At 41.3% G+C, this 21,612-nt stretch overlaps 1 protein-coding gene across 1 annotated transcript in view; it reads left to right on the top strand.

The window, feature by feature from the left end:
- MYBPC3 (myosin binding protein C3) overlaps positions 1-21,612 on the top strand; it is a 108,602-nt gene that overhangs the window by 75,141 nt on the left and 11,849 nt on the right. Inside the window, exons 23-27 of the mRNA XM_090033128.1 lie at positions 642-746; positions 4,904-5,092; positions 8,513-8,647; positions 9,615-9,782; positions 11,386-11,474. Of these exons, the coding sequence (XP_089889254.1) occupies positions 642-746; positions 4,904-5,092; positions 8,513-8,647; positions 9,615-9,782; positions 11,386-11,474 (686 nt within the window). The remainder of the gene's footprint in view (positions 1-641; positions 747-4,903; positions 5,093-8,512; positions 8,648-9,614; positions 9,783-11,385; positions 11,475-21,612) is intronic.

Genomic DNA, 21,612 nt, shown 5'->3' with positions numbered 1-21,612 from the left:
GCGGGCCACAAGAGTGACACAGAGCTAGTCTGCAGGTCAGATTGGGCCCTGGAGCCTCAGTATAATGCCCTCCTTGCCCTGTGCACCTGTATTGGGTCACAGGAGCGCAGCACTATTTCCCTACCACCCCTTCTTCCCAAGCCTGCACGGGCCTGGCTCCATCCCTTCCTGCCTCCCACACTGGGATTGGGCCCTGGGGCTCCCCATGGGTCAGAAAATTTGGCAGCAGGGGAATGGTGGCATCACTCCTTCACCACCAGATTTCCAGACCTGTGGAGAGCCCCATTGGCCAGACAACAAAGCAGTGTTGACTGGATCTGGCCCACAGGTTGGGGTTGAGCACCCTCGCTTTAAAATAAAAGCAACCTAACCTGGAAACAAAGAATAGGGCTCACACTGGATGGAGTAATAGGCTTAATACTGTATTTACTGTTTAAAAGCTACACATACATAATTGCCCATTCAAATAATACATAATTATTTGAATGATGGCTTAGGTATTCCTCAATACTTTCAGTGGGACTGTTAAGAGATCCTTTACAAATCTGTGATGTAGAAAGGGGCTTAGCAGAAATATTTAATCACATAAGGATGGCAAGGGACATAGTCATGAAACTTCCTCTCTTCAATACAATCTTCAGATGTTCCTGATCCTCCAGAGGCTCCCAAGATCCTCAACATTGGAGAAGATTACTGTTCTGTGGAGTGGCAACCCCCTAGTTTTGATGGAGGACAACCAGTACTAGGTAAGCATTACTGGAAAAGGCTTCCAGCAGCCTCACCCAAGTCATTTACAGTACTCACTGACTGTTCTAAACCTGGGAGGTGTAGTTAGCTACATTAGTGTGAAGTCAGGTAGAAGGCAAGGTAGATGTATAACTTACAGACTAACCAAAGGAGATACATATAACAAGCTTTCATGAGCTGTAGCTCACTTCATCTAAATCCATCCAGATTCTAACCTTAATCAAAGTGACCTCTCCCTGCTGCACCTAAAGCTGGGACACAGTTCACAAAAGGTGTTAAGTCTGTCCTTGGGAAAGAGTACCAGGAGGAATTAAGTCTCAAGACAAAACAACCAGTATAAGAAACAGCTAAGGTTAAACATTCCCATTCCAAACTAAAATAGTGCAGCATGTACAGAGACCTGGACATGCTAAGAGAGTAAAGTTTGTATTAGATAGTGAACTTGGTGCTTCATTTACCTCCACAAAAGAAGCAGAATCTATTGAATTCAGTGGGGATTATAGTTTTCTTGTACCAGGCAGAAATAAATGGGCCACTAAAGTGCCAAATGAAACATTCCCAGAAATTTTATTAGGTCAAACCAGTTTTTCTGCTGCAAGGAAGAACCTGTTTTGGGTACGCGTTAGGGAGAGAGGGAGATCCTGCTTTGGGAGGAGCACTCAAGTTTTGTTTTCAGTCCCAAATGAAATGTTTAGCTGATGTCACACCAAGGGTGCTTCCTGGCATCACTGGAAGGTTCCACCAAGTATCCCAAAGATTAGGCTATGCATAGAAGTACAGGGAAAAAATTAAACAAAACTTATATTTAATGGCACTGAAGTTACAGGAAATCCCAAACTTTTCACCCAGTTGCTTAATAACAAAAAAAGCTTGAAGTAAAAGGAAAAGGCTTGTTCTTTCCTTCCTATGTTCACCTTTCCTATAATACTATCTATAACACTCCCTCCCCAACTCCCCTGCCCCAGTACTATAAAAGGCTTTTGCTTCCAGTCCCATTGATACCACGAACCAATACAAAACTCTACTTCATCAGTCTTGGAATCTGCAAAACATTAACAGCAATCTCATATACTGTTTATCTCTAGATCAGCATATCTGACTACTATCCATTCTATATATTTAGACAAATATTCTGCTTCATCACTCCTCAAGTCACCATAATTACAATTAATACAGTTTCTGTCTTCTAATTTCCTAGGGCTTTTATACATAGTTTTGTGCACTTCAGTGGATACCTCCCTCACAGTCAGGGAGAAAAGGAACAATGCCTGTCTGAGAAGACAGTGAAAAAAATAATTACCAAACCTACCCCTGATTGTGAGAGACAACAACATACCTTAGTAAATTCCTTGTTTATATTTTAATCCCCATTTAAAAGTTACTGAAAATAAGTACACCAAGAGTAATGCACCATGGTTAGAAGCAACAAAATAACCTCTTAGCTGGAAGGAACCTCCATAAAGGACTCTACGTATCACTACTCACTTCCCAAAACACTCTATGGCCTTTCACAGATTTCCGGAAACTGGATACAGCCAGCAGCTGCAAAATTAGGCTAGGCATGCCTGGTTATGCTGAGAGATGTTCCTTTTGTCCTCCTTCCATTGGGCCTCCGACCCTGCTAATAAGAAGCATTCTGTTCAACCTGTAGCTACAATCACTAGTATGATTGCAAGCATGGTGGCTCTCATCTTGGCCAAAAAGTGATTGAATCAATGACTTCTAGAGCTACTGCAGCACTTGGGGGTGTGAAACCATTGCTGCCATCCATGACTCCGTGTTGCTGCCACGCACCGCTTCCTCATGCCAGAGTACCCCGCTTCTCTGCACCACTGACTTAGCATCTGCGGTGGGGGGAGGGTTGCTGCTGGTCAGCCGGATGTGAAGCTGGTGGTGCGGAGAAGTGGGGGTACCTAGGAAGTGGCTCCATGCTGCTGCCGGATGGCGCACGCTACTTTTTTAAGTCCAAGCAGCCCCCCTTCTGTGTGCTGCCAGCTTTGTGTGTGGCCAGCCATCAGCACCTCCTCCCCCCCTGGCAGTGGCACTGACTGCATAGATGGCGGCGGGGGCATCCACCACATGTAAGCTTCCCGTGCCACCACCGTGCACCAGAGGGGGTGCCAACGGCTGGCTGCATATGAAGCTAGCAGCATGGGAAAGCAGCACCCAGCGGCAACACAGAGTGTATAGACGGCGGCAGTGTGCAAGCTCCCCGTGCTGCTGGCTCCATGTCGGCTGTCTGTCAGCATGCCCCCAGATCTGTGCAGGGCAGGGCAGGCTACTGCTGCGGGCTGGAGCCAGGGCTGCACCAGGCTCTTACCACTGAGGGGGGGCAGACTGCACTGGGGAGACACTGCAGCCACCCCAAGATTCACCATAGCTCACCTGACCTCCCCAACACCACTGCCGCCCACCCGGAGCACAGCACACTCCCCGCTCCACTAGGAAGAGCCCGGTGCTGCCCTGGCCACAGCCTGCAGTGGCAGCCCATCCTGCCCCACACACGCCCCCCATGTCCTCCCGGGAGGTCCCGGGTGGTGAAGGGCTGGTGCTAGGGTGGGGAGGCAGCTAGGTCCTGGGTGGGACTAGGGGTGATGGATTTGTTGGTGCAGGGGGTGCCAGCACCAGGCAACAACCCCAGGCTTGGGAGAAGGGATGAGTGCAGTGGGACCCAGCCCAATCCTGGCCCCGGCTCCCTCCCTATCCCTGCCAGGTCCCAGCCCTTTCCGCTCCCCTGCAGACTTTCCCGCAGCCAGACAGGCAGGGGTCCAGTGCTGTCATCAGTACCCCTCCACCTGCTGCCCAGCTGGAAGGGAGTACAGTCCAGAAGGGTATGCACAGAAGAGGTACACGCCTTAAAAAGGTTGAAAACCCCTGCTCTAAGTGAATAACAGTCCTCATGCCATAAAAAGATGTCATTCATTTACTTCAGCAGGTTGAGTTTGGCAGTTATATTTCCCATTATGGAAATATAATATAACTACAATTTATATTATAACTACAAATATATAAGGATATAACTACAAATTTATAAGAATTTCAGTAGACAAAAAATATTGATGTTGGACTGAAAGTTAAGGAATCAAACTCTGTAATGCATCAGCAAGGACAAATGACATGTTTAAGAGATTTAAAGATTTTTGAGAGAAGGCATAGCAAGAAAAATTATACAATCCAGTGAAAAAGTGCCCAAGCAGGTGATTTAAACTCTTATTAGTTGCTATTTACCAATTTATTATTCATTAAAATTCAAGGATTTCTCAAAGCTTATATCCTGTCACTTAGTTTTTGCTAATGCAAAGACTTTTTAAAATAAAAAATGTTTAAAATCCTTGATAAACATGAACTATATAATGCAAAGTAAAATGCACCTACCTCCTAAGAAACATTTAGGATTGCAGTGGGAGAAGTTGGCAATGGAAAATGAGGAGAACAGAAACTAAATTGAAATGCTGATAAAAGCTACCCTTCTGTAGAGCCTTCATTTCATAAATATCAAAGCAACTTGCACACAAATTATGGAAGTAGGGAAAGTTCCAAATATTTGCCTTGAGATGAGCCCATGCTATATATGATTGAAGAGTTAATGAGACCTCTCCCCTTCCTAAACTATGAAAATTGTCCAGAAAGGGTAGAAGCCCTCTTCTTTCCTATCTCAAGATCATTTTAATATTTTTAAAAGATAATGCACATAAGTCAGTATTGTTGTGATATAACATTCAAGTTGTACTAGGTGCAAAAGACATGGTGAATAACAACAGTTTGGGTTTTTCTCCTACCCACTGTGGCTCATGCTGAATAGGATAGTATTATCATATCTCTTCTCAAAGGCAAGGACAATGGTAAACTTCAAATTCTGAGGCAGAGCAAGTAAAACTGATGGCAAGGACTAATAGTAATATAGGGTGGCATCCATGAGGAACCTAGCAATATTCTTTAGCATTGCATGAAGATAGCAATGGTAACACAGATCACCAGAAGCAGCTGATAAATGGCAGTAGAAGCTCACAAGCAAATTTCATTGCCGTTTGCCTAGACTGGGTTCTTACATGCAGTGGTAAAAAGGTGGCTTTCCTTTCTCTGGCATTTTCAGAAAATTATGAAGCCTCTTCCACTTGCAATTCCTTTATATCACAATATTTTTTTCCATTCACAGGATACATCTTGGAAAGGAAGAAAAAGAAGAGCTACCGATGGATGAGACTGAACTTTGACCTTCTAAAGGAGCTGTCATATGAAGCCAAGAGAATGATTGAAGGAGTAGTTTATGAGATGCGGGTTTATGCTGTGAATTCTATTGGCATGTCCCGCCCAAGCCCTCCTTCAGCGCCTTTCATGCCAATTGGTGAGTTTCATCCCATGTAACATCATGTTTAGAACAGAAAAATGGACAAACTAGCCCCCACTTTCTCTCAGCACTATCTCTAAAATAATACTTCACTTGCTTAAGAAAGCTGATTAGTCACTTGACATTTTCTATTTCATACTTATCACCCTTTTTTCTTTGTCATCTTTCTCTTCTATTTCTCTCATTCCCCTGCCTAAAGAACACAGAGGTTCCGGTTTCTTGAAATTGCTGATGAATTTCTAGCTGTTATTATTAGAAGTGTGAGAGTCAAGCTGGGTCTGGAGAGGAGGAGCAACTAATTGACAGCAATTTCCCAGCCCCTCTCAGCTTCCCCTGTTCCCTTATGGGTACAAATATCATAGTATCCCACCCAGTGCTTTCTTAATCCCAGCCCCCTGCAGAGCTCTAAGGACAGCAGATTAAGAAAATATCTGAGGAATTATCCTCTATAAATAATCCTTCCCACCCTAGCAGTGCAGTGCCTCTAGCTGTCCCTGAACTGGGAGCAAACTGTGTAAGCCTTCAGGAACCCAGCCATCTGAGAGCTTTAGGAACAGCAGCAAAAAAAATACCAGTACCTGGATACTGAAATGACTAGAGTTGCCAAATCTAAAAACAATAGTCAGGGGGAACTGCCATCTGAAGGAATCAATGCCAAAGTACAAGACACCAGCAATGGGCCACAAGGGAAGGATGAGCTGCAAGTGGGATCTGTTAACTCTGGACTTCAATCAACCAACAGTTGGGCTACCAGGACCGAAGGGAAGCAACAAAAGATATCAAGAGGAACTACTAAACAAAAAGGTCCAAAGTTTTCATAGAGTAGGCAGAGTTTTAATTGATAAAATATAAAGTCCAAACTTAACTGTTTCAGAGAATTAACTTTGGTTTTGCAATGTATAGTGTATGGTCAGTCATGTATGCTCATAATTACCTTTTCCTCTTGCATGTGCTTCTCAGTCTTTGTTTCCACGTGAAAATGAAATGATTTGATCCAATGCAGCCACAAGAAAGGAAACTGGGTAAAATATGATTTGGTTTTGCAGTAGCATCATCAACTAAGCTGTTAATAATATAATCTATTTGTTATGCAATTTATGACATTGTATTAAACTTACAGCATATTTGAAATATTAAATGTAGAATCTGTTTAAGGTATTTCAAAGCTGTTCGGTTTATAATACATATACATGTGTTCTAGCAAAGACGTTTTCTTTAAATGTGTTTTGTTAGGCCATATATTTTAAAGGTTACGAGAATGAGCCACTTTTAATGATATTTTGGAAAGCAGTTTAATGCCTTCCATACACATTAAATTCTCTGCAGCCCATACATGTAATGTGTCCTAAATAAAGGAATTTTCACAACAGAAAATGTACAAATGGACAGTTCTGCAATTCCTAGCTTCTTGGCATACAGAGAATGTAAAGACAAGAAACCCTCAGCATGTGTCTGTAAGAGTATCCTATTTAAATATCCATGTGCATGGGATAGTCAAGTACATCTAGAGGAGTTTCAATTAGGTGTTCCAGCCATGAAGAACATTACTAAAGCAAGTTCACTTTCAACTTACTTTTCTAAAACAGAGGTTGGCACAAATACCTAACTCTTAAGTTGTGTTTTCCAGAAGCCTAGTCAAGCCTTAGAAGTTTTCAGCAAGTTTTTTGTTCCTGTTTGATGATATACAAGGATGTATATAATCACTCTTCTGACTGAGCTGTGAGTTTCAGAGGAGTCTCAGTGATAAAAAAGTTCCTGTTCTGAAGAAATAGTGAACAGATGATAGATGAAGACATAAAACCTCTAAGCCTAACCTCAAAATGTTTTTCATTATTCATTAGATTTCTGTTACTATTGAACAGATCAAATCTAGAAGTTTTTGTATGTAAGTACAGTAATCACCTTAAACCAAATAAGTGTGTTCACTCACACACCACGTACACTTTTCTCCCCAAAATCAGCTCTTTAAAATTAGGGAGCGTGTCTTAAGCAGAGAAGCTGATTTTTCTTCACTGGAAGAGAAGCAGGGAAGAAAAACAGCAAGTATGCATTATGTAAAAAGGCTGCCACCTCTCTGATGTAGCAAGCAGCATGGGCAGAGTCCAAGTGTTAACCCTCTCACAGCTGCTGGGGGGCCGGGGGTGGGGGGTGAGGGGATTTGGCTGAAGAGCTACTGAGCAGCTGCATGCAATCAGTAGCATCTTGATGAGGCTTGTGGTGTGGAAGCAACATTTTATTATTTACAGGAACTTATAATAAATAACTATTTACAGTTAAGAAGTAACAGGCTCTACTGATGCCTATACATAAGCGCTGAGGCTGCTCCAATGTGCTGAAATTCCAGTGTATTGGAGCAGACTCAATTAATCTGTGCTCCAGCTGAGCTCTAGCAGTTTCCTGGATCTCTTGTATCAGCATCCCTACACTTAGAAATGGCAGCGGGAGTGCTTGAACTAAAGTTTGTTGAATGAGCTTTATTTCAAGCACCCTCGCCACCATTTTTAAGCACAGGGATGCTGATACAGGAGACACAGCAGCACTTTAATTAGAGCAGCTCTTTAATTAAAGCACCGCCACCCTCAACGTCCAAATATGTGTAAAAACGCCCTACTGTCCTAGCAAGGGGGTTGGGATCTAGCCTTTTTGATGTCCTGCCACACCTGGAAGTTTCTGCTGCCTCACTCAAACTGCCTTCTGGGATGCCACGCTTCCTGGACACTGTATTGCCAGGAGGACTTACTCTATGTCAGGGGCGGGCAAAATGTGGCCCACAGCCAGCCAGGCTATTCTATCCAGCCTGCGGGACCCCTAAAAATTTAGAAAATTAATATTTATCTGCACCTGGCTCCCTGTCATGCAGCCCTTGATGGCTTGCCAAAACTCAGCAAGCGGCCCTCCACCCAAAATAATTGCCTGGCCCTGCTCTATGTCATGCTGTCACCTATGATTCTGAAAAAAATTTTTTTCCACATTTTGCCTTATAAAAATAGGTCCATGTCTTATTCAGGGGCATGTAGTATGTGAGAAAATATGGTAACATCAACTTCAGCCATTGATAAGGTGTGACTTGTGTTTATGTAAATTTTGTCTGGTAATATTTAAATTATAAGTGTAGAATTGTACATATATAGGTGTTCTCCTGTGTTCTGCTCTTCTGTGCTTAGAATCTAATTCACTTCTCCAGAGCTTTTCTCTAGAAAAGAACACAAGCTGAGCCACTATTATGTAGAACCTCTGTGTTACAAGCATACTGTGCTTCTACCAAGCGTTATTCATTGACTCTTCTGTCAAGTGGAGCTATTAGAGTTACATTTTAGAGTTGTGGTTCTAGATAAGACTGTACATCATTCCCCTATTCCTGATCATTCCTTCTATATCCACCACAATCCTATATCTCAGGGTTTTATTTTCTTTTAGCTCCCCCAAGTGAACCAACCCACTTTACAGTGGAAGACGTTTCTGACAGTACCATTACCCTGAAGTGGAGACCTCCTGAACGGATTGGAGCAGGGGGACTAGATGGCTACATTGTGGAGTACTGCAAAGAAAGATGTGAGTGAGCCCTAGTCCTACAATACCAACAAAGTATTATCAATCAGAACAGAATCAGTAAAATACCACTGCAGTTACTGTCATTTCACAACCTCACCACAGACAGCAGAATCCAGTACCATTACAACAAAGTTTAATGTTACTGATGGCAAACAATGTCAATCTATATTACTACCATGCATCACCATAGTTGCTACAGCATCTTCCTGGTACCACCACGACATAATAAACCACTCTAATTTTTATAGATGCAAATGTTGTATGATGCCATGTAATGCTTATTAGAGTTTTCTAAAGTATATCATTTCTACTCACCAAGTATAATCACTGCAGAATTATTAGAATCTCTGTGACTTAACCACAGGATTACATATTAGTATAACTTCTGTACTATTAGTACTGCTGTAAAATCTCTGAGGACTCCATCCAATTACTGCTGTGGGATTGGAGAAACAAGGCAAAAAAGAATGAGAAATCAGTAAATTCCATCAGTGGTTTTCACTGTTATTGTTACAAGCACATGTATCTATCACTATACTATTTGGGTACCTTAAGGGATATATATTCCTTCCATTTAAGAATGAAATAAACTGCTCACTTTTCAGTTAGAACTACTTTCCAAATAATTCTCTCCCATTCCATTTTGATTAACTTCAACTCCAGGGAAAACCCTCCACCCCAAAAAACATAAAACTCCCTGAAGATATAAACCCAAAGAAACCAGAGAGTACCTTAGGCCTTGTTCACACATGGAATTATTAAGAATAGATATCCCTGAATAATTCAATGTGTGGACATACTTTTTCCAAATTGTAAAGTTCCCTGTTCTGATTTTGATTAATCCATTTTCATAGTACTGCTTTAATTTCACACCCTGCCTTACTCAAAATTTACTTTCCAGTGTAGATAAACCATCAGTTTGGAAAATTTGTACAATTGTTATACAGAAGAAACCCTTTATTTGCAGCTACAGATTGGATTCCAGCTATTTATGGTCTAACTGAACGCACATCTATACTGATTAAAGATCTGGTCACTGGGGACAAACTCTACTTCCGTGTCAAGGCTATAAACCTGGCTGGTGAGAGTGAACCAGCAATAACCAAGGAGCCTATTACCATCAGAGAGATTGTGCGTGAGTATCTGGAGCAAGCAAGTATCACTCGACCATTTCCTTTGGGACTTTACTAAAGATGTCTTTAATGAAGAAGAAATTCTGGGCCTGTCAAGACAAACACTTCTTTTGGAGTATGGATAGGGAGCTACATTTTCTCTTTTGATTATAGCTCTGCCTAATTTCATACTAGGTTAGGTTTTCAGATTAGTTCTGGATAATATCTCCCAATTCTGAAAACATTATCAAATAGGACTTTGACTGTAGATTTTAAAATGTTTACATTTTAGCTTCTGAAATGACTGTCTCAGCATCTCAGATACTGTATATTTTAGGGTAAGAGCTATACTAAGAATGAACTGTTATGCTAATGCCAAGTACTGCCTAACAACAGAGGCCAGGAACTGTCTGAATAAAGTTGTTATCTATACTTTTATGTCCAAGGTCATTAATTACCACCTCATTTACTACCTAATGGTAATAGATTCCAGTTCCTTTGACTGGTGTCCAAAAGATATTATGAGCTCATTACCATGGATTCCTCACTCTTGACTCTCACAAATGCATGCCAGCCTCCCACTATCAGCAAAATGGCCAAGTGTAAAGAGTTAGAGTTGCAAGGCATCCCAAAGCCAGATAGGTGGATTCTCAAAATCCATGTTAAGAATTGTTCTATGGCCTAAATGAGGGGAGAAGAAAAGGGAGAGATGTAGAGTGCAGGAAGAACACTAATGAAGTAAGCAGAGACTTGAAGACAGAATATGCACTAAGACTCTCAACAACTTTTGGCAGGAAAGCAGTTGTCATGTTACTTTCTGCAGTTTGGGGAATGAAGTGAGACTCCTTTTACCCCAGGTAGCAAAATTGCTGCTGAGCAGGTAGCAAATGGTACCCCAGGTACTGCTCACTATATTTTAAAAATAATATTACTCAGATTTTAAAATGTTTACATTTTAGCTTCTGAAATGACTGTCTCAGCATCTCAGATACTGTATCTTTTAGGGTAAGCTCTATATTACCATTTGCTACCTGGAGTACCATTTGCTACCCCAGGTAGCAAAAATTGCTGAGCTGAGCTATTCCACCGAGGCGATGCAAACCCAATGATATGTATAATCTGCACAGATCATTAAATATTTTCAAATAGTAATATATGTTAGAAATTGTAGGATCTGTGTTGCAACAGATATACCATTTCTTACACCCAGGGTAACCATTCCCTATCCCCATCTGCTTTATAAGTAAGCCCTCGGAGAAACTGAGCTACATGCAGAGGGTGCACATCCTATGCAGAGCCTTCCAGGATCCTATTTTCCTAGGCATTGTAAGAACAGGAGTTCTACTGCCAATAGAACCTGCACAGTTGCAGAGACAAAGACAAGAGTTATCACTATGTTTTCATCAAGTGGTGCATATAACACCATCTACAGGTGAATATACCTAGCAAATGATCACTTTCCCCCAAACTCTTCAGTTTGATTTTTCTTGTGTTCACAAAAATGACATATTACTTTACAGTGTTAAACATGAAGTCTATTTCCTCTGCTGTTTTTCCTTCTTTTTCCTATGAATAATAACGTTGAAACAACCATGGTGTCTAACATGAGAACATCCTTATCTACAGAACGTCCCAAAATCTGGCTGCCACGCTATCTTAGACAGACTCTGATGAAGAAAGTGGGTGAGACAATCAACATTGTGATTCCTTTTCAGGTAGGCAACTGATTCTGTTTTGGCATGGTTCTTTTATGTTGCTTATGCTCACACATTAAGGTTTCCTAACCCAAATTCCCCTACTGAATAATTCATCATAATTTAATTTGAAGTAAATATTTTCTGTTAACATTATAATTCATTGCATCACCTTTCTGCTCACTTTCTTTTTGATAAGTTATTTAGAAATAAGCCTTTCACCCCTACCTATTTGCAACTACATTTTAAAAACTAGTTAATGAATAGGGCAAGATTCCTGCATGTGCTTATGTAATTGAAGACTGTACTCTAATTCAAGGTGACAGAGTTATGGGTATGAGTGCACATCTAAAGATATTCTATAGCAAGGCAGTCCTGACTCATTTTATATCCTCATAAGGCAAATGCTGTAGCCCATGGGCTGGATCTGGCCTGTGGAGCTGGGGATGTTTGCAGCATTTCAGCAACAGGGGGAGTTTGGTGGCATTTCTGTGGCAGGGGCTTTGCCTATGTGGCAGGAAGAAGTGGCTGCAGTTCCAGCTCCAGCAGTGGCTGTGCAGGCCAGGTCAGAAGTAGCCCAGGCGCAGATCTAAGGACCATTAAAATGGCCTCGGGCAGCAAAACACTGATGATCCTCATTTTGGTATAATTCAAAATTGCACAAGCCTGCATGCACACTGTTCTGTTTTTTCCTTTAGAACACTGGTAAAAAAAGTGTTATAAAAATGACAGCATATGTCCAAAGTAAGGTTTTACTCCTCATACCTTTTTTCTATTAACTAACTTTGTACAGGGATCTACCTAAAACTTTGTATAACCATCTTTTTATTATTTAAATAAAAATAAGTTGGATAAATCAAATGAAAACCTCTCAGTCCCTGAAGGATTGACTTTTTGCTATATTTCAATTTTCTATTCAATCCTGCTGAGATGCTTATAATGGATGTCTGTAGATGTGCAGGATGCCCACTCTGTATTGTAATTATAATGCGCTGGAGAAGATGTAATGAATCTAGTCTGTTAGAGCAGCTATCTAGCACACACCGGCAGCCTCAGCATCTTGTGTATTCAGTAATGAACAAGGTTTAGTTAAACCATCCCCATGAGGTTCCTGGTCCTGGGCATGACCTAAAACTGCACCCTGCTGGGAGTGGGTGGCCTGGTGGGGCTCTCAGTGGTACAGGAGTCCCCAGGAAATGCCAGGCCAGTCATCACCCTGGTGAAAGGTGAGAAGGGGCGCCTTAATTCTAGCCCTCACCTTCGGGCAGGTTTGCTTAACACCAGAGGTAGTTGGGAGTCAGGCACAGCTGCGGCCACCTGAGCCCTTTGGGGTGCAAGACCCTGAGGAGGGAGAGTTGGCAGGGCCACACATTGCGGCGGCCACCTGAGCCCTGTGGGGTGCAAGACCTTGAGAGACCCAGAGGAGGGAGAGTGGGGGCCAGGTATGGCTGAGGCCACCTGAACTGTGTGAGAGGGTAGAACCCTGAGGAAAGATAGTTGAGGGCAGGCAAGGCTATGGCTACCTGAGCCCACCGGGGGGGGAAGCCCCATAGCCCCAAGTGAGGGGACAATGTGGAGCCCCCAGTGAGGGAGCAGAGATGAGTAGCCCCAGTGAGGGGGAGAGATGCGGAACCCCAGTGAAGTGGGGGGAAACCAGAGGGCTGAGAGCCCAGTATGTTAATGGAGAGAGAGAAAACAATGACATACTGCTCCATGGGTGGAGTGAGAATCCCTGTGGGAGCCCCTAGTAGCAGGCAGAAGGCCCAAGAGAGTGAAGGGGCTACTGGCAGAGGCCTGATGTAGGATACCCTCCCCTGGTCAATGCTGGGGCCTGGACCAGAATGGTCAAAAGAGCCAGGGGCCCACTGTGACGGACACCCAGAGCTGAGGACCTGGGATCCCGACTGGGTTTGGAGGTGATACCAGGGCCTGTGTAGCCAAAGGTGCTGGTGGGACTGAGGGGAAATGGTTTCAGGGAGCCAGACAGGCCTAGTGAAGGCACCTTAATGGAGGGATCTTAGAAGGGTCCCAATTGGAGGATTCTGAGGCCCAGTTTGGGGCTGCTGAGATCAACACCTGGATGCCATCTGCGAGGCATGGGCTGCAGTGTAGGGGAGGTACGGAGCTGTAGGTAATGCCCCCTGGCATCGGGGCATGAATGGGCAGCCTCCCACCTTAATTAACATCTTAATTAAGAACAAGGCAGTTGAGCCAGGTGGGAGGCGTGCCCAAAGGCAAGTGGGGAACCTAGCACTGTGGCTAGGCAGGGAGCCCCACTTTGCCACAACCCTCTATCAAAATGTTGAGTTACAGGCTGTGTGCTTTTTCTATATAAAGACATAATCAGGGAAACTCATTGAATTTTTGAGACCAGGCTTTATAAATAAATTGCAGTAAGTCACATCTGGTATTAAGGACCCAGCCTTCTGACTCCCAGGATACCAGCATAAAACTCACTAGGATCTTTTGATCAATCTACTTGGGTAGTTTCACACACAGTTCTCTCCACCTCCCCAGCTCTTACTGGCTCAGTTCTCAAATTTGTGTAGAATATGTGTGCAAAATATTTAAGATAGCGTTTCTTAATAAAATAAATTTTTATGATATCTGTAGGCTTAACTAAATCTCAGTTACCATCATTGTGCAGCTGCTTCATACAAATCATAAGCAAAAAGTTAATTACACAGTGAATAAGCAATATACATTCATAATTTTCTAACAAACTGAAAATGTAAAGTTAATAAGTATCTGAAAATATTTAGCTATTTGACAGGTTAAATAAATATATATAGATATAGTGCTCACCCTTCAGCAGGACGGCCAACCCAAGAATTTTTTTTATTGACAAACTGTAAGGTTGCTTTTACTGATACATTTGCAAGTTGTTGTGGGGGTTTTTTTTTTCCACTGACACATGCTTTTACTGATATGTTTTACATAATGTAAATGTAACTCTTTTGCCAGGCTCCAGTTATAAGGGCTGGGTCCAAATATAGGGGTTGAATATCAACCATAATAAAAACACAAAAAGTTTGGTTGTCAGTTAAAAGTTTTCAACAAAAAAAAATACTTGCGTTGACAACCCTACTTGATTGCAGCAATGGTTTTATACTGTCCTGCCCCACCCACCAGGGGCTCTGTACTCACTTCCACACCCTAATGTCCCCAACTGCAACATGTACCATGCTGCCTACTACCCCCAGTCCATGCCCCAGCTGTACCCCTGCCAGCCCTGCTTCTGTATCCCAGCAGACCCCAAAAGAAGCCAGCCTGCCACCCAGAAGTATTACAGGCAGCCTGGAATGCAGGAGCAGCACATGGTTGAGAAAATGCTCCCTGCGGGGTGCTGTGCTTCCCCTTGAACAGCAGGTGGTGCTGCTGTGCTCTGTCTGTCAGAGATTAAATCAAGCTACAGTTGCTTAGTGTTTTTGCTGATAGCAAAAATTTTTTTACTGACTATACTGACAGCCATTTTTAGATTTTTTTTTTTTATTTACTGCAGTTGGCAACTCTATCCCTTGGCAGCAAAAAGATGTACCACATCACTGTAAATCCGGGTGTTTATATTAATCCAAGAGTATGCACATTTCTTTACAAAATAACTAATGTACAAATGAAACAGTTTATTAAAATAGATTATTTAAGTTTAGGCTTTCTACTTTGTGAGTCAAATAATTGTACCTGGGAAATAAACCTCTGTCATACTGAGAAACACATGAGCATCTCTTCTCCCCAGAATTTCCCTAAAAAAATCATTCTCTGGCAGAGATAAGATGTAGGTTTTCAACACTGCATATGTCTAGTTACATATAGTTACTTTGTATAGAAAAATACAATTATGGATAGTTTAAAAAAATAAGCAGTTATTTGTTCTTGTGCTTGCTGCAACTGTATGAACAAATGTAAAATTTCACCTTCAAATTATAAACATTATTACATATGAAGCTCCAAAATTTGGACCTCTGGCAGCCCTTTCACTTCCCCTGCTGAGAGCCTTCAATTCTCTGCACTGCTGGCAGCGTGCTGGGCTCAGGGTTTAGACTCCCCAGCTGTGGAAGCCCTTTGGCTTTCCCCACCTGGAGTCTGTGATCTCCCACACCCAACAGCCCTGGAGGGACTACTGGTAGTTGCACAGTTGGGGTCTGTCCCTGATCCTAGCAATCATGCGTCCTGCCATGTATGTACGGCATGGCAAGATGTGTGACAGTTGGAATCAGATCCCATCCTATTATAAGTCAATCATATACCAGTGGCCTGTTTGACCATATTTAGACACTGTTACCCATATCCAGTTACTGGGTTTTTTTATACATGTATATATATAGAGAGAAGGGAAACAATAAGAATAATGAAAATTTCAGAGGTTTGATTTTTTTTCATAAAGTTAATATTTGAGATCATGCTTGCTGAAGAAAAGGTTTTTAAGTAGACATGAGTAGACACTCCAAGGACAAACATAGATAAGTGTTTGCATTCATGAACTGAGGAACCTAGCGTAATGGAATTGTAAGTTAGAACACTCAGTTCTGTTCTTAGCTGTGACTGAATTTCTGTGTGACCATGCCTAGATCATTCATGCTCTGTATCTGCTTACCCATTTGTGACATGGAAATTTTACTGTTCATCTACCTTACAAGAGTAAAGTGAAGATAGATTAACTTTTTAAAATTAAAATCCTTATAGGAAAAAATACAGAGAAAGACAACCACAATTATTAGTATCTATATCTTTTTTCAGTAGAGTGTTATGATTCAGGATACCCTGTCAGGAGGAAGAGAATCAGTTAATATATTTGTATTCCAAAACAAACTAGATAGATACTTAGTAGAAGGAATATTATGTGTTACTAATAAGCTGAATATGAGCCAGCAGTGTGCCCTTGTTGCCAAAAAGAATTAGTAGGTGTGCTGCCAGTAGGTCAAGGGAAGTGATTATTCCCCTCTATTCAGCACTGGTGAGGCCACATCTGGAGTACCGTGTTCAGTTTTGGGCCTCCCACTACAGAAGGGATGTGAACAAATTGGAGAGAATCCAGCAGAGGTCAACAAAAGTGGCGAGGGGGCTGGGGGACTTGATTTTTGAGGGAAGACTGAGGGAACTAGTGTTATTTAGTCTAGAGAAGAGGAGACTGAGAGGGGACTTAATAGCAGCGTTCAACTACATGAAGGGGGCTTCGAAAGAGGATGGAGCTAGACTGTTCTCAGTGGTGACAGAAAACAGAACAAGGAGCAATGGTCTCAAGTTGCAGCAAGGTAAGTTTTAGGTTAGATATTAGGAAGATTTTTTTTTTTTTTTACTAGGAGGGTAGTAAAACGCTGGAACAGGTTACCCAGAGAGGTGGTGAAAGCTCCATCCATCCTTGAAGGTTTTCAAGGCCTTGTCTGGACAAAGCTTTGGCTGAGATGATCTAATTGGGGTTGGTCCTACTTTGAGCAGGGAGTTGGACTAGATGACCTCCTAAGGTCCCTTCCAACCCTAACTTTCTATGATAGGTGAGATTCAAAGTTCATTAGAAGCCTTTGTTCCCATCTTACACCTAAAAGTATGTGTCAAACTTCGTTGCAAATAACATGTCTCTTCCTGCAACAGATACCGCTAGGCATCTTTCATGTGCTCCAGGGTGTGGGGAACACTTTAATTAAACTAGCACCAAGCAGCATCACATGTATTCAGCGTCCCATGCTTCAAAATGGTGACTGGGCCACTTTAAAGCTCGTTGGACAACCTTTAGTTAAAGCCGCCCCGGTACCATTTTGAACACAGGACACTGAATATATGTAACATGGAGGCTGCTGTAGCATGCCAATTAGCAAGCTCCAGCAGACTCACTTAATCAAGTCTGCTCTAACATATGCTAACATCTGGCACTTGTATAGGTGCCCTTTGAGACTATTTTGATGGGGCACTTATCTACTCTACCACTCACTGTTCCCTCCAGGATTAGATATGGCACATTACAGAAATCCAATCCTCTGTGATACATATTAAGAATGTGCTTTCTATGGGTTTATGTTTTTCACAGTCTATAAATATAAAAGTCTCAGATATGAAAACCAATACTGCAAACACTTGCACTATTTCATTAGTCACTACATCTTAAATGACGAGTTGTAATGAAAGTGCTTGCTCAACTGTATTATACCATCAGCAGTGGGAAAATCAGATTTATGGTTAAAATGATGCTTTTATAATAAGCTTCTGTTCTGAGCTAGCTAATGCTAAAAAAAAAGCTCTCTTTAATGCTAAATTTGTTCTTGTTTGGTCTTTACCAAAACTTTTAGGATGGATCTGTTGCTACACTAATCCTTTGAACTATTCCATTTTGCTGGAAAACCAGAGAAGGAGCTGACTATAAATATTTTGGTAAATAGCACATAAAAACTGAGGTCAAAATGTAACGTTTTTCCTTAAATATTTTTATTATCTTTAAACAGATGATTGTTATTAAAGACACAAATAGTGACATCATATAAAAATATGGAAGAGGTACAGAAAGCATGACGTACCATTATGACCTAATTAATACCAGATAAAGAGAAAGAAAAGTGGAGTTTGAGTAGTTCATCTGGTTCCATCTAAATGGTTGAGATGGCACATTAACTATTTTGCCAGTCCTGATAAAGATACTTTTTTCTTTCCAATATGTCCAGAAACCTGTGTAAACAGAATTGGCTAGTGACTTCCTGCTTTGTGCTTGTATCTTGTGGTCAGCCTCAGAACAGCTTCTGTCTGATATGCCTATGTTCAGCAACTCAGCATCCAAGATGACAGATTAAAACATTTTATATAGAAGTGAAGAGAGTAGAAGTATAACATTTGGTAGCAATCCTATAGCAGATCTAGAAGATCTAGAAACCAGAATGGTCTTACTCAGCCAAAAACTATTAATAATCATTATAGTTTTGCCCCATCTGATTCTTGCAGATCATGCTAGCTATAGACAGTTTCAGGGAAACTGCATACAGAAAATTCTGTAGCAGCCAAGGAGGAAGGCATCTGTGAAAGATCTTGGTCTTTTGTATCCTCTGAAATAAGGGAGTGTGTATTTCTGATTCCAGCTGATGGCAAATAAATTAATGTGAATCATACACCATTATGGAATAGACATTGAGGACAGAAACCTTCCACATCTCCTCAGTTAATGAAAATATACAGCAATATTAATGTATGTGGACATTTGCTAAATCTTGCTGTTCGTTTAAGGAAAGACTTATTCTATAGAGATGTTTCTTGCATCTGTCACATGAGCAGTTTTGTTGAAACAGATACTTGGATGTCCATGTTATCTTTGACATTGTAGAACACTGTCCTTAGTCACCTTTTGGGGAGCAGAGATGAACTCTGCTGGAGAGGTCATACAAGGAAATTAGGCCACTTGACCCTAAAGCCTTCTGCATGCCATATCTGTTGTTTACAAATGTATTTGAGAACTGCAAATAATTTCAGAACAAAGTTGGCTAGTTTGGAATGTAAGACTCTACTTACAAAACACTTTTGGAATTTAGGAGCGTACTTACAAAGCACCTTTCATAGACAAGCCTACGAACTTCACTTCATAAATCTACCGGATACAAAAAGTCACAGACTCAATATAGATATTGAATTTATGACACAGTACAACCTGATTGACATCTGATTCACTAGATACCTGCCTGAACTTACCATTTACATTCCCCTCCCCCTTCCTCCCCTCCTTTCTTCCTCTATCCTTTGTTTTCATAATTTCCAACTATTTACTTTTTAACAGACTGCCTCTTTTTTACCTTGGAGAACTCATCACTACAACAGTCTCCCTTGCTTAGTGCTGGCATTCCTCTACCCAGCCTTTGCCACCACTACTACTAAGAAGCCAATAAAGTACTCATGAAGGGAAACAATCATTTCTGACTTGTACAGATGACCAGCAGAAGCCCTAAAGTATGGGATTACCAATACCCACTGCATTACAAAAAAAACCCCCCAAAACCCCAACATCTCAACCATATCATGGGGCTCACAAATACTTGAATCCTCATACTTCATATACCATTTATTGATCGAAGAATGCACCTCTCCTATCATACTTTCCCTTCCATCAAACTTGTCAAGTTCCATCCATCTTGACATGATTCATGTTCTTTCTTCCAATTACTTTGCTTAGAAGAGAATTTGAAAACTTTAATCATTAAAAAACCTACTGATTTCCAGTTTAAATATGTATATAACCAATTTGTAGCCATTTGATCTTGTGCTGATGTTGTCCGTCACATTAAGCAGCTCTTCTCCCCCTAAATAGTCACCCCATACATGTATTCATAAAAAGTAATCGCATCCCTTCTCACCCTTCATTTTGCTAAGCTAAACAAGTACTTTTAAGCTCCTTTAATAAGATACATTCTCCATTCCCTTAATTATGTCAGTGGCCCCTCTCTGTACCTTTTTTAGTTTAAATTAGTCTTTTTTGAACACTGGCAATCATAATTGTATGCAGCGTTCTAAATGAGGTCTTGCCAATGCCTTGCACGGTATATTAGTACTCATTTGTCTCTACTGACTACAATCTACCTAATATACTCCATTTGTTTCTTGGTGTATATTTTTCTCAGCATGGGGATGTGCGGCTTTCTCCCATATTCCACTGAGTTGGTAGCTGAAAGTTCTTCTAATCAACTGTGCCAAACATGATCCCAGCAGGTTATTTCCTTACTTAAGCAGAGACCACTCCTAGAGAAATGTCTCTCCAGTCACTGACTGAATATCCTAAAACCTTTCCTATAGCACCAATTTTTCCGCCATCTGTTAAGCTTCATTATCTGGTCTTCTTGGAACAAGAAGAATCCCACTGAAGATCATTTAAACTTCAACCTCCTCAAATGTTTTCCCCAGACTAACATAATTGTCCTTTAGTCTTGTTAGTGGGCATGTCTACATATTCATTAATGTACAGTTGTTATGGCACATTTAATTTAGTAAGTACTAACTAAATGCCCAGTAACTAGAGTTACTGAGCAGTAGCACCAGTGAACGCCATTTTGGTGATGTTACTGCACAGTAGCCTAATAATACTGCACGGTAGCATATTAGCACTGTCCATGCTGTGATGCACTACTGTGCAGTTTTTTTAGGCTACTGCGCATTAAGTATCTCATGTAGACATGCCCAGTGAGTATCTGATTGTATCATTTGTTCCTACAAAAAGAACAATTAGTAGATTCTTGTCTGCCCCCATCAGAAACCATCTCAACCTCAGTTTTGTCCCCATATCTTTTTTCCCAGCAGACAGCCCATGCTTCTGTTTCCATGTCTCCCATTGTGAAAGGGGTAAGAACTCTTAAGAATGAGTGCTCAGTAATATAAACCAGAATGTTCTTTTTGTCTTCTGAAAGTCTGCCCACCAGATCATCTTTTTCAGCAGGTATCAGAAGCTCATTTCTATATGCACTCTCTCTATTCCTTTCTTCACTCCTTAGAAATCCTCTTGGATTTCCATCTTTGTCTCAGCTGCATTTTCAGTCCCTTGACTTTATTCTCCATGAGTACTGTTGTGTGAGATTTTATGCAAATATAGCTAGAATCAGCAACTCACTCAAGAATAATATACATGTTGTAGCTTTCATATCCCATCATCCTTATTTCCCCTGCCACACTGAGAAAGTCTTCCACAGTTGCTACAGTTGCCATCGTATTTTCTTTTTTAAAGAAAAATCTTGAAGAAAAACAAAAATCAAAAAAGAGGAAATTCCATAACCCAAACCAAGAAATTACACCAAAACAACCCTCCCTGCCCCACCACAACACAAACTCCACACCCAACTTCCTGTAAAAACTTTCCTATTAAGAGCTTATACTGGACATCATCAGTTTAGGCTTTTATGGTCTGGGTCAGTCCTACTCCCAATTAGGTTCAGCTGAGAACAGGCAGAAAGCAAGTCCTCAAAACACTGAGAAGCAAAAGTCTCTATTACACTTAAAAATCCTGATTGCTTCTTGGTGCAGCAACTAATGATCCAAAGAATGAAGAAAAGATTTGATTCTTAAAATAAGATGATTTTTTTTGGTGGTCCAGAAAGCTTTTTTCTGATATTTTTGGTAAGATCTATTGCAAAAGAGACCTCTTGCTGCCTAGAAGAGAACTTCTCTGTAGTGGCAAGGAAAACTAACCCACCCCAGAGCACATGTA

The sequence above is a fragment of the Crocodylus siamensis genome, chromosome 2 (genome assembly GCF_052110815.1).
Source record: "Crocodylus siamensis isolate JL-2025a chromosome 2, ASM5211081v1, whole genome shotgun sequence".
Classification (NCBI taxonomy): Eukaryota; Metazoa; Chordata; order Crocodylia; family Crocodylidae; genus Crocodylus; species Crocodylus siamensis.
Note: the sequence above shows the minus strand (reverse complement) of the source record. Positions and strands in the feature narration are given on the sequence as shown.